This window comes from Vidua macroura, chromosome 10, assembly GCF_024509145.1.
Source record: "Vidua macroura isolate BioBank_ID:100142 chromosome 10, ASM2450914v1, whole genome shotgun sequence".
NCBI classification, from domain to species: Eukaryota; Metazoa; Chordata; class Aves; order Passeriformes; family Viduidae; genus Vidua; species Vidua macroura.
Window position 1 is genome coordinate 11,100,158 of NC_071580.1, and position 11,679 is coordinate 11,111,836.

Here is an 11,679-nt window from a genome sequence, read left to right on the forward strand (position 1 = left end):
TCGGAGCAATTACTGGGTGAGTTTCAGCCAGAGGCCACAACTGCCTGACTCACTGCAGAAGATCTGTCCCCACCTATGTCTGCTGTAGATACACACAGCTAAACAAGCTCCATCCTGGCAGGCAGGCTCCCAAAAGCCCAAGTCCCACTCTTCACTTGCCATGTGCACTGTTCCAAGTTCTGCTCAAAAACAAGAAATGAAGTAATAGTCTGATTTTCCTTAAAAAAGTCCATTTATTGAAATTGTTTAAACACTTTGTACAAGTTCCCAGTACAAGCATCTGCTCCCTGGCTCAGGGTTAATGCAAATACAAAAGCACAGACTTCAGCAGCTCTTTAATGTGACCTGAGCTGCCATCTCCCAAGACAAGAGGTCTCCTGAGGCAGCTGCTGTGCACAGGCAATTCCCCATGGAGAAGGGGAAGCCACATGGCCCAGCTCCAAGAACAGGCCAACATCAACTGGAGCCTGAAGCAAATGCTCTGGTTGGTTTCTTTTAGTAACTTTATGCTGCAGGAGTCAGGTACAACAAAAGTACAAGGCTTGTACAGACCACCAATGTGGTACACAGCTCAGCCAGAGGCTCTCCCTGTCTACAGAAGGAAATCAAGAGATCTGATGCCTCTGAACATAAACACAATTATAAAGCCTGGTCAGAAGCACCAGTTTCCTTCTATACAAAAAGGCTGAGCTTTGGAGAAGTGGCACCATCCCTCTAGGAATCATAAGACAACTCCCAGTGTCAGCCAACACCAAGCGACTGAGTGGGTGTTTCACAGAAGGGGTGGGACCCTTTGATGAACAGCATTTTTTTTTTTTTTTTAGGTATTATTTAATATGTAAGGATGGCTATATCTTTAAAATGTTTCTTTCTTCCTCTTTGGTGAGCTTGGATTATAAGCAAATGCCATAACCTTTGGGTCAGTTTTCTTGGAATTTGCCTTCATATCATCACTGTAAGTGTTTACAAGAAATAGACAGGATGGAATGGCAGTGTGTGAGGTATCCTTGGGGAAACATCAGGGAGTGGCAGTGCATTCAGTTTGGTTTAACACAGCTAGCTGCATCAGGCAAACAGATTGGGAAACTAAGCCCAAATGAGAAAGCCTCGAGGAAAGAGGAGAGTGTAAAAGGTGACCTGCAACACACACAGGGATAAAGCTTCAAGCTCAGCTGCCAGGATGGGAACATGGAGAAACAATCACTGGCAGCACTCGGTGTCTAAGGAACAGCCACAGCCTCACCAGAGACACACAGTGAAAACAGAAGGCAATCCTTTTTCCTTGAGCTCTTCCCTGGCACCAGGGACACCTGCAGATGCTTTGGGAGTCTGGTAACTTCTGTGGTCTCTACCTTACACTGCATCTTCCATTAGCCAACAGCATGTGCACAGACAGAGTGGATTTCCACTTAAGCCACAGCAATTTGTTTCTGACCCTTTGTCTGCATGGAAAGGAGGGTGCTGAAGATGATGCCAATAAGACAGTACAAGAGCATTTTACGTCTCTTCAAACATTCTTACATGTAAAGTCTTTTCCCCAAAATTATGTTTCCCCTTAAGCTATTGGTTTCATCATTTTGTATATAATATAAGTTCCTTTAATTTCTACACACACCACACTGGGCTCTAACTTAATGGGATATGGGACTGAATCGTTACCATCTATTTAAAAAAAATAAAAACAACCAACTAAAAAAAGCACCAACATCCGTCTATAAAAACAGTATAATTTTCCCTTTTACTCCCAAATACTAAACTTAACCCAAGCTTGGAGGTTTCATCTTTCCAGTGGCAATACCTATGAATCTAGGCTAGCCTTCCTCCATGGGCTGGGAGAGAAAGGAGAAGTTACGTCCAGTAGCAAAGAGGATTACAAAAATATACACATTTTTGGGTGAAGAGGAAGACAGAACCTAGAGCCTGGACTCTGCTCAGGACAGTGGCATTGTAGTGTCCTCTCCAAAATGCTTTCACTACCAGTGCTGGTGGCTCCTCTTCTTTGTTTCATTATACATAATCCTTCCCTGTGGAGGAGGCATTCTTTGGGTAGCCTCGGGTGGGTGGATATGAAGTTTCTCTCCGTGGACAGGAGCAGCAGAGGAAGGATCCCCCCAGTATGGCCAGAGATGAAGCTGCCCAGCCAATGAAGAGAGCTGACCCAAACTCAAATCTGGAGAAGAAAGAAGGGAAAAAGTGGGAATCACTGTAATCCAGAGGTATTACTTGTAGTTATACATTCACACAAAGCAGAAGGAAGCAGAAACTGGGATGGATGTGGCTTCCTACAAGGCAACAGATTGGAACAGTCAGGCTTTGTTGACCCTCAAAGCTCAGAGCTGGGTTTCTCCAGTATTTTGGGTCACCCCCAACAGCTGCAGGCCAAGCTCTGTGCAAACCAGCCTTTTAGCATGTAGTGGGGTAAAAATCACAGAAGTCCCACCAGTGAGGTCTTCTAGCAGTGATGTTACCTTAAAGCCAAGACCCAAGAGCCACATGGATAATGAGATCTGGTCCCAGCTCTTTCAAGGCACAGCCTGAAGCTAACCCAGCTAGTTCAGAAAATTCCCGTTTTAGTTTTGAGTGACTGCTACCCAAACCTAAGCCCTGTGAATATTTGTCATGCTAAACTTCAGTGTGTTACACCAAATGGGTCAGTACCTGGTGTTGACGGGGGTGAAAGGGTCATAAAAGGCTCGAGCCACTCTGTTGCCATACCATGATGTGGCCACCAGCGCTGCCAGACCTGCACAAAGAGAACAAAATGTCACGGCTTAAGAAAAAACAATCAGCAAAATCACTGCAAAAATAAGGATGCAGCAGAATCAGCATCTGGAGTAAAGCTGAGCTGCTGCTACCCTGGAAGTTCTGAGCTGTTCCATTTAGTGCTGGTTGGGAGAGAAGAACAAATTTGAGGCTTCCCACTGCAGTTACACTGCAGCAAAGGCAGGACTGCTCTGCTGATGGCCTTTTCTCACTGAAGCAGGGTCAAACTCAGCTCTGCCAACAGATCTGGAAAGCGTGAAGTCCATACAGAGATTGTAATGCCAGTGGCCAAGGCATCTCATGTAGCCTGAACCAAAGCCCTCTAAGGAGTTCCCAGACCAAAATGCTCTTGGAGCAACACATCAAGCCCTCCCACATCCTGTACAGGATATATGCCACCTAGGAAGCAGCACTCAACACATCTGAATGTTACCAACCTGAAATGATGAAGATCACCCCACCAAAGACAGCCATCCTCATCTTCTTCACCTGGTCATCTTCCATGCACTTCATGCATTTCATGCCTGTCACAGCAACAAACATTCCGACGAGCCCCAGGAGTATTGAAGCCACCATCAAAGCCCTTGTGGCCTGCAGACTGCCTGGAAGACAATAAGATTTGAGTTACCCACAAAGTAAACTCAAGATACAAATCAAAACTCAAATTACTGGGCTCAGCGGATCTTCTATCTAAATATTCCTGCTCCCTAATACACAGGATACAGCCAAGCAAGACATTCCTTCTCAGCTTTAGTCTCAAGGCTAAAGGATCATGCATCAGGATCAGAGGACTCTCTGCCTCTTCTAAAATGCATGGCAAACAAGGGCATGCAGAGGCCTTTTGCAGGAAATGACCTGGGAATTGCCCTCAGACATCTTTTGTTCCTTGATCATTTGAATCCCAATTGGAAGGACACATCTGTTTATCAAAAGAAGTATTCAGATTTTGGCTCTACCTTAACAAAGTACTTAAGCACATGTTTTAATATGAATAGTGACATACATATGAATAGTGCCACAGCAGACAGCAAGGCCCATTTACTGCTCAACACTTCCAAAACCTGTTTTTTATACAAATAACTCAGTGCTGATTTAATGTTTTTTTGTGCAACATTCTCAGTTTGAGTCCTAGAAGGTACAAAAATACAATTGCAAAAGAAATAGGAGTTTCCCAGACAATTGAAAAAATACCTTGATTTCTTTTCTATATAAAATATTTAGCTTAATTGACTTAAAGGTACTCAAATGTTTCAAGAGCTTCTTGTGCTTTTGAAGAGTTGGAGCATGAGGTGATGCATCCCATAGTGAGTTCTCAGCAGATTTGCTGTACCTCGGATTTGGTTTTTATATGGAGACATCTGAAGGCATGAGGACACACTAACCCTATCAATGTGAGCTACTGAACTTAGATTTTCTTGATACCAAAGAAAAGTAGTAATGTAAATTAAGGCATTACTTAAAAAAAAACCCTCAGGTGACAAAACACCTGACTAGCAGTGAAATAAGAGCCTGAGCTTTATTGTCTGGCAAATCAGGTTTGTTTGAACAGAATGAATTTTCATATACAGCCCTGAAAAGCCCTAAGAACAAACAGGGCTGGTTAACAAAATGAATAAGCTCCAAGGAGCATGCTGTAACCAAGGCACAGGCGTCCCCTGACACAGAAGCTCAGGTCTGGATTCACCCCTCAAAGCACCCTGACTGCATCCTCACAGAGCTCTGCAAAGCATTTCAGGCTTGAACAGCAAGATGTAAGCCTTTAACAGAGCACCTGCACACTCAGTCAGGGCTGGCACGGTGAACCCATCTGAGTCCCTGCCACAACAATGGGTTCTGTGGCCCAATCTGAAAATCAGAGCCCAGACCTGGCACTGGCCAGAAGGAGAGCAAAGCCACACAGACACCCTATGCAGCTTCTTTACTACATTTTGTCACACAGAACCGCTTGTGCAGGAGAACTCCCGTGACCCATACCAACACCAGGCTCTAATTCTGCTCTAAAACAGATCTGGATCTGCCCAGTTACAAAAAAACACAACAAAAAGACAATCGGAGCAACAGGAAGGAACACGCTTTCATAAGATGAGCGTTGGCTTTCTTGGGAAAAATTCCTCAATCAGCTTGGTTAATATCAGCTCTCACTTCCTTCAAAAGGGGAAGGTAACACACCTTGGCACCACCCATGTGTTAATCAAAACCCATCTGCTGCATGTACAGAAACCCATTAACAAAGCCAGTTGTCACTTTAGCATAAATCACCACTGCAGTATCCAAACTCGTTTTTAATTGATTTATCTCCAGTGTCAGAGATTACACTCCAAAAATAATTTCTACCTTACAAAAGGGATGCCAGTGTTCAGAAAGGCTTCAGCTGACAGGTTGCCACCCAGGCAACCAATTCAGCTGCCATACATTTAAGGCTAAATTGTGCCCTACAGCAGAAGCTCTGGAGAGGCCCATGGCTGAATACCAGTTTGTACTAGGCATGGGAAACCAGATGTTCTGCAGAGGTACCAAACTTGTTTTATCAAGACTACAGTAAGTTTGGCTCAGTCTTGTTGCAGAATAAATTACTTTATAGGAGAGGGTTTTGAAAGTTCTTTCATGAAGCTCAAAATAGGCAATGCTATCTCTAAAAACTAGAAGAACAGTTATAAGGGTGGGAAGAAACATTTCACCTTCACACACAGTGCCAAGGGACAAACACAGGAAAATGCTGGAAAAAGTTTCTATGACCTCTAAAAACCCAACTCTGAAATGCACCAAAATCTCAAGATGTATAAGTATTAATTGGATGCATGCCACGACAGCTTTGCAGAAGCAGCTGAACAAAATACAGCATTGTGAGCATTCCCCAGGGCTGCCCACTCTCAGCAGATGCTGGTGGGACAAGTCCTGGAGCCATCGCCCCCTCCTCATGCATGGCTCCATGGCACGAAGGGACAGAAGCACGTAGGACAGTGGGACAGCAGAACAGGTTGGAGCCTTTGCAGAACACTCTGTTCCTTTGTCCCAAGAAGCTGTAATGTGACATGACTGTGTTAGCCAACCATCCTCCACCTGCACAGCCTGGGAGGCAGCGCTTTTGCAATGTGTGCAGTGCACTGGCCACAGTTAATCATCATACAAGCTACCAGTTAGTAACTACACATTAACAGACACGCTGTCAATGGAAGCTCCACATCCAGGGGCTGGGAAAGCTACTTTAATAATAGTGCTGTTGTTCACACGGGCCTTTCCAAATGCTTTAAAAATCCAAAATTATACAATATTGTCTCAACCTGCTAAACAGGACAGGCTACTGACAGCAAGTAGAAGCAATCCACAGCAATTTAACTTTACAACTTCTACCATATTAGAGGGAAAACAGGATTTCCCCCACAGTCCTTGCTGCTGCAACTGTCTTGCCAACAGGAACAGGAAAACCCAGGCAGTCTTGGGAGCCCTTGGGGAAAAAACAGTCCTACACAAGGTGAGACAAACTGTCCTGGCACCAAACAAGATCTGTCAGATGGCAACAGTATTTTGTCAATACAAACCAGTATTCAGTCTGAAGCCAAGCCTTTTGATTGCTGGTTAGCAATGAGAGACATGGTCTGAAAACCCTATAGCAACAAAGCAGCAAGAACTGAAGAACAGAGGCTTAAAATGCCTGATGACAATAACAAATGTGCATTCGACAGGGCATAAAAAACCCTAAAGTCCACAAACATGCAGCTGCAGCTCACACCTGTTTCACAGAATAAACCCCGTATCTTTTAAAAAAATACTAACAAACCATTCACAATTATTGTTAGTGGTTTTAGACACAAACAACCTTATTCAGTTTATCTGAGGCCTAAGTAATATGCTTTCCTTCCCACAACTATCATTAACTGAGACAGAAGTAATTGCTGGTAACTGCTTAGTTATATAAAAAAATACTTCAGTACTTCATCTGCAGATGTTTCAAGGTTTTCTCTATCATCCCATTTCCTTATTCAACCTGTTTATGCCATTTATATTACAGAAAAGCTGTTGGGAAAGTGCCATGGGATTTTTGTAATGCCTGTTTGTAAAGCAAAATTGCTGTAATGGCTTCGTGTGCAGATTATTCTCTGATAGGGATGCTCATCAACTGCCTTAATTTAAAATAAGGACTTTTCCTTGCCTTCCCATGGGCCTTCATCCAACTAACTGATGACAAAATACAAGTGAAACAGATGCTGGCAGTTCCCTCTGATCCTTATGAGGCAAGTTCCCCAGGAGTTACAAGCACCCCTGCAGTATAGGAAACACGTTCCACTGTCCACCTCTGAAAGAAGCCAGCAGCCTTTAAAGCCTTCCTGCCGGGGTTTCATGAAAGCTGGATTCCCTGAAAGCAGCGAGAGCCGCGATCCTGCCGGTCTGCCCTGCCAGCATGTGAAAGTTACTTTAGTGCAGTAGACGGGACTGAAGATCTGAGCAAGCAGTAACGGCTTCAGAGGTGGCCAGCAAACATCTCTCACAGTTTGCAGTTGTTCTCACTGTACACAAAAGTTACTAATGGCTGGAGGCTTTCAACCCCCTTACCAGACCCTGCAAAAGCCCACCTTGCATACCCATCAGCATCAGACTCCAGTCTGGAGACTTTCAAAGCATCTCCCTACAGGTCTGAAAGATCTTACCGAGGTACCCAGGCAGGACAAAGGACTCTGGGCCCTGTTTGGTTTTTTTTTTTTTACAATATGGGAAGGTTGGGAACTCCCTACTGCATGTCCACTGCACAAGAGGCAAGTTCAGTAGGTAACAGTGACCTTGTACTCTGCATATCTGAAAGCAAGTAAGGTTTGATGCCCGCCTACCCTACTGACAAAGAAAGACTGGTAGTAAGACAAGCATGATATCACCATTTCCAGATTCCTGGTCAGAGGAGACCTGGGCAGCCTGTTTTCCCACAGAGCCTGGAAATTCCCTTACCAAGAGATTTAGTAACACATAGTAACACCAGCTACTAAAAGCTGCTTAGAAGCTGCTTGTAGAGCAATAAAGCCAGTGTATTGCAACAGACTCCCATCCATCCCCTCTTGCAGACACACCAGGGCACTGCACAGAAACAGCCTCGGTGGCATTCCAAGTAACCCTCTACCTTCTCAAAGCCAGCACAAATGAGACTGTTTTATCACTCAATCACAATTTTTCATCAGGAAAGAACAAGGATTGAGAAATACAGTAGCAAATTAACCCTTAACCCACATGAAAGCACAGATACCAGCAGGTTCTACCTGCTTAATCAAGATCTAAAGATGGAGAATTGGACACATGTCCCTCATGCCTTGTCCTTCCCTGGGCTACCATCCCAACTCCCCTACCATCAGAACTGAGCAGCAGTAACCTGAGCATGAACTGTTCCTTCTCCCCACCCATTCTCTTCCCCAGATCCTGGAACAGGCTCAGCCAGGGTGGTAAAGGTGTAGGAGGGAAGATTTCACATTTCAGCCATGTTGCTTGACCCAGAGGGCATTCAAAACCTTATTTATTTTCTGGGCTAGGGCACAAAGGCTCATTGTGGATGTACTAGGTTTGGTGATGAAGTGATAGATGAGTCTCAGCTTGTCTCAAGCACAGAACCTCTCCCAGCAAAATCAAACAGGTCGATGATTATCTTCAGCTAAAACAGCCTAGACAGGATCCAGAACAACATCTGTCCTGAACAGGAGAATGTGGTTAGGTGGGGCTGGAAACTTTCAGAGACAGGTACCAGGAGCTGTACTCCCTCCTGTCTGAGACCATCCCCCTGAGACCCCGAGGAGCACAAAGCTGGGCTAAGCTCCATGGACCATGCTGGAGGGCCACAAGAACAATGCTGAGGCTGTGCAACAAAGCCTCGTTGCAAGGGTGGCATTTGTTGCCTCTATGTCTGCGTGTGGCCACGCACTGCTTTTCACGTAAGCCAGCAAAACGCAGCCTTTCTGTTGCCTGAATAGGAGCAGTGACATAAGCCCTCAGCTGAACACAGCTGCGGGAGGAGTGCCAGCACGGGTGCACTCCAGCAGTGTGCCCACACGGGAAGCTGGAGGCCCCTCGGTTGGCTAATGGTGCTCATCAGCTTGTGCCAACCCCATCTCTGCCTTGCAGCCAAACACTGACACATCCAGAGGAATGGCAACAGCTACCAGATGTTCCAAAACTTGCTGGCAAAGCCTTCCAGCATTCCCACAAACACGAGATACTGCAGGTGCAAGAAGGTTCAGTCCTTTCTACAGGGACAAAGTAATTATGGATCTGAGCCTCTCCCATCAGTGCATGCGGCTCTGACATGTGGCCCAGAGCACCTGGGACACGTGAAGCCCTGGCAGGAAAGCATGGCCAGGCAGAAGTTCTGCCCACACAGCTGTGCCACCTTCACCAGGACACAGATGAATGCAGTAAGGGAGCTCTCCACTGCACCTGTCCCGGGGTGTGGCTGTTGAATTGGGTATAAGCGGTTTGGGGGGTTTTCTTTGGTTTGGGTTTTTTTTGGCACCTCCACTCAAACCAGCACTGCTGCTCCCTATCCAGGCCTATGTAACTGCAAGACCTTGAGGGGACATCAGGAGGGAAAAGGAAAGATAAGGTGTATGTCCCCTGGCATGATCTGCCTAAAAGCGGGCAAGGCACAGCCTAAGCAAGCTGAGGGAACACAAGAACGAGGAGCCCTTTTGCCAGCCCTCACTGATTTTCCCTGTGACGATAAACATAGCCTATGATCTCCCTGTTATTTGAGAATTCTCAGGCATACTGTTCTGCAGAGCTCGGCGAGAACAGAAAAGGCCACAAGCTCAGCCTCGGTCCCTGTCACCTCCCTTCCCTGCAGCCCTGGAAGAGAAAAGCCCAACCCGTATTGTTCGCCGGACAAAGGTGAGGGGAGCAGCTCGGCCATGAATGGTCAGGTCAGGAGGGCCTGGGGCAGGTTTTGGGGATCCAGTTCAGGGCGGGCTCCATTTACAGCACAATGGGCTGCACACAACCCCCGAGGCAAGGATACCTTTCGCAAGCCATCCAAGGGGTGGATGGAGATTCCTCAGCCACTGCTGGCATCTTCGCCCCCCACCCCCAATGGGAGATAAGAGGATTGAAGCTGAGCTGACGCATAATTAGCACCCCAAGCACTCCGGACTGCGCGCTCAGCCCTGCCCCGATGAGCGCAGCCCCGCACCCCGCGAGTGCCAAGCGGGTGCGCAGCACTCCCCAAGGGCGCAACCCGCACCTCCGCCAGCTGCGGGGCCCAGGGGGCTCGGGGCAGGGGAACGGGAGGGACAGACGTGGGCTGGCCGCGGAGGTGCGTCCGGCTTCACCGCGTGACACACGGGGAGGGCTGGTGGCAATCGGACTCGGGGACACTCCCCGCGGGCCTCGGTTTCCGTGAAACTGCCTGCTCATTCTTTTGGGAAAGAGAAGGTGACCAAGGTGGCAATTATTATTTTATTAATTAGGGAGGGGCGAGGGTGTTCCAGGACTCGAGATGAGACAAGGGGTATTGAGAAAGTAGTACACTTGTTTTAACCCCTTTGGGTGTCAGCCTAAGTATTCTGCCCCAGCGCTCTAGAAACAGCTCTGAGGCTCCAGCTGGGCGTGAGCACCCGAATGACACCCCAGCCGGCCAGGCTGATGCCCCAGTGCCACCCCAGCCGGCCAGGCTGATGCCCCAGTGCCACCCCAGCCGGCCAGGCTGCAGCTCCTGCTTGCAAGATATGGCTTCGCCGTCCTAGGACAAGATAAGAGACCCAAATATTATTTTGGCATACTGGCCTGCCTAAAAACTCCAGACCGCGCTACCTGGGCAGGAGGCCAGCTCACCTGCCAGCCCTCAGTTTAAAAGTCCCACGGGAGCAGCAGCGACTTTCCCAGAGAACAAAAGACCAAAACAGTCAAAGGCAAACAGGACCCGTGCTTCAAAAGCCCATGCTGGCCACGCTGCTGAGCTCTGCTGCCGCTCAGCCGTGCCCAGCGAGGGCAGCCCAGTCCCTGGCTGCACCTCCACAGCCAAAAGCTCTCGTTCGCAAACACGGCGCTTTCCGGAACGCACGTAGAGAATCTCACCCTTCCTCCCCCCAGGACATTTTGGGGGGGGGGGGGGGGGCGGGCAGCGCGATTTGGAGCATCTCCGGCTCCTGCCCGAGCACTGCCCCTGGAGCGCCCCCGCTCCCCTCCCGGGGAGGCGGCACTGCCGAGGGTGCCCAAAGGACACCGGGGAGTGACCCTCAGCTCCGGCGGGGAGAGCTAGCGGGGAACCCCAAGAGACGTGCATCCGACCCCCGACAGGATGAGGAGTCATGACAGAGATGGGGGACCCCGAGTCCTGCACCTTCAGCCCTGAAGGGACAGGCTGAGTAAATTCAACGGGACAGAGACCGTGAGACCCGACAGCAGCGGCATCCCCAACGCGACAGGCACCAGAGCGGGTACAAGGGCTGTGGGGACGACACGGACGACGACGGAGATAGGATATTGGACGTGCAATAGGACTGGCAAACCCAGTCCAAATATTTCAGCCTGAACTTCGGCGGGACCGACACCGACGCGGGGCAATGACCCTGCGGGACTGGTACCCTCCGCCCCGACCGAAGCAAGAGGCGCCGGGGCGGAGGGGACGGCCCCGACGGGACGGACACCCCGACATCCTCACCACCTCCCAGCCCCAACTTACCCTCCAGCTTGAGCAGCGAGTCGTACACCTTGCACTGGATCTGCCCCGTGCTCTGCATGGCGCACGACATCCACAGCCCCTCGTAGAGCGCCTGGGCCGTGACGATGTTGTCCCCCGCGTAGGATGCCATCTTCCACTGGGGCATGGCGGTGCTGATGATGATGCCGATCCAGCCGAGGAAGGCCATGACGAAGCCCAGGAGCTGCAGCCCTCCGCTGGCCATGTCTGCGGGCGGGGGGGGGGGGGACGGAGGGCGCGCGCCGCACTGC

General features: G+C 48.8%; 1 protein-coding gene across 1 annotated transcript; it reads right to left on the reverse strand.

Moving 5' to 3' along the window:
- Positions 1–213: 213 nt before the first annotated feature.
- Positions 214–11,679, reverse strand: CLDN1 (claudin 1). Its single transcript, XM_053986720.1, has 4 exons — positions 11,411–11,679; positions 3,201–3,365; positions 2,659–2,743; positions 214–2,170 (listed from the first exon to the last, which is right to left on the reverse strand). Exons 1-4 carry the CDS (start codon positions 11,631–11,633, stop codon positions 2,008–2,010), a joined length of 636 nt encoding a protein of 211 aa, XP_053842695.1. The 5' UTR covers positions 11,634–11,679; the 3' UTR covers positions 214–2,007.

Excerpts from the sequence above, each read along its gene's own strand:
- CLDN1 (XM_053986720.1), bottom strand. The coding sequence starts at position 11,633 with ATGGCCAGCGGAGGGCTGCAGCTCCTGGGCTTCGTCATGGCCTTCCTC. Across the intron at positions 2,744-3,200 it reads GGTGATCTTCATCATTTCAG|GTCTGGCAGCGCTGGTGGCC; the intron begins GTTGGTAACATT and ends CTCTTTGTGCAG. Across the intron at positions 2,171-2,658 it reads TTCACCCCCGTCAACACCAG|ATTTGAGTTTGGGTCAGCTC; the intron begins GTACTGACCCAT and ends TTTCTTCTCCAG.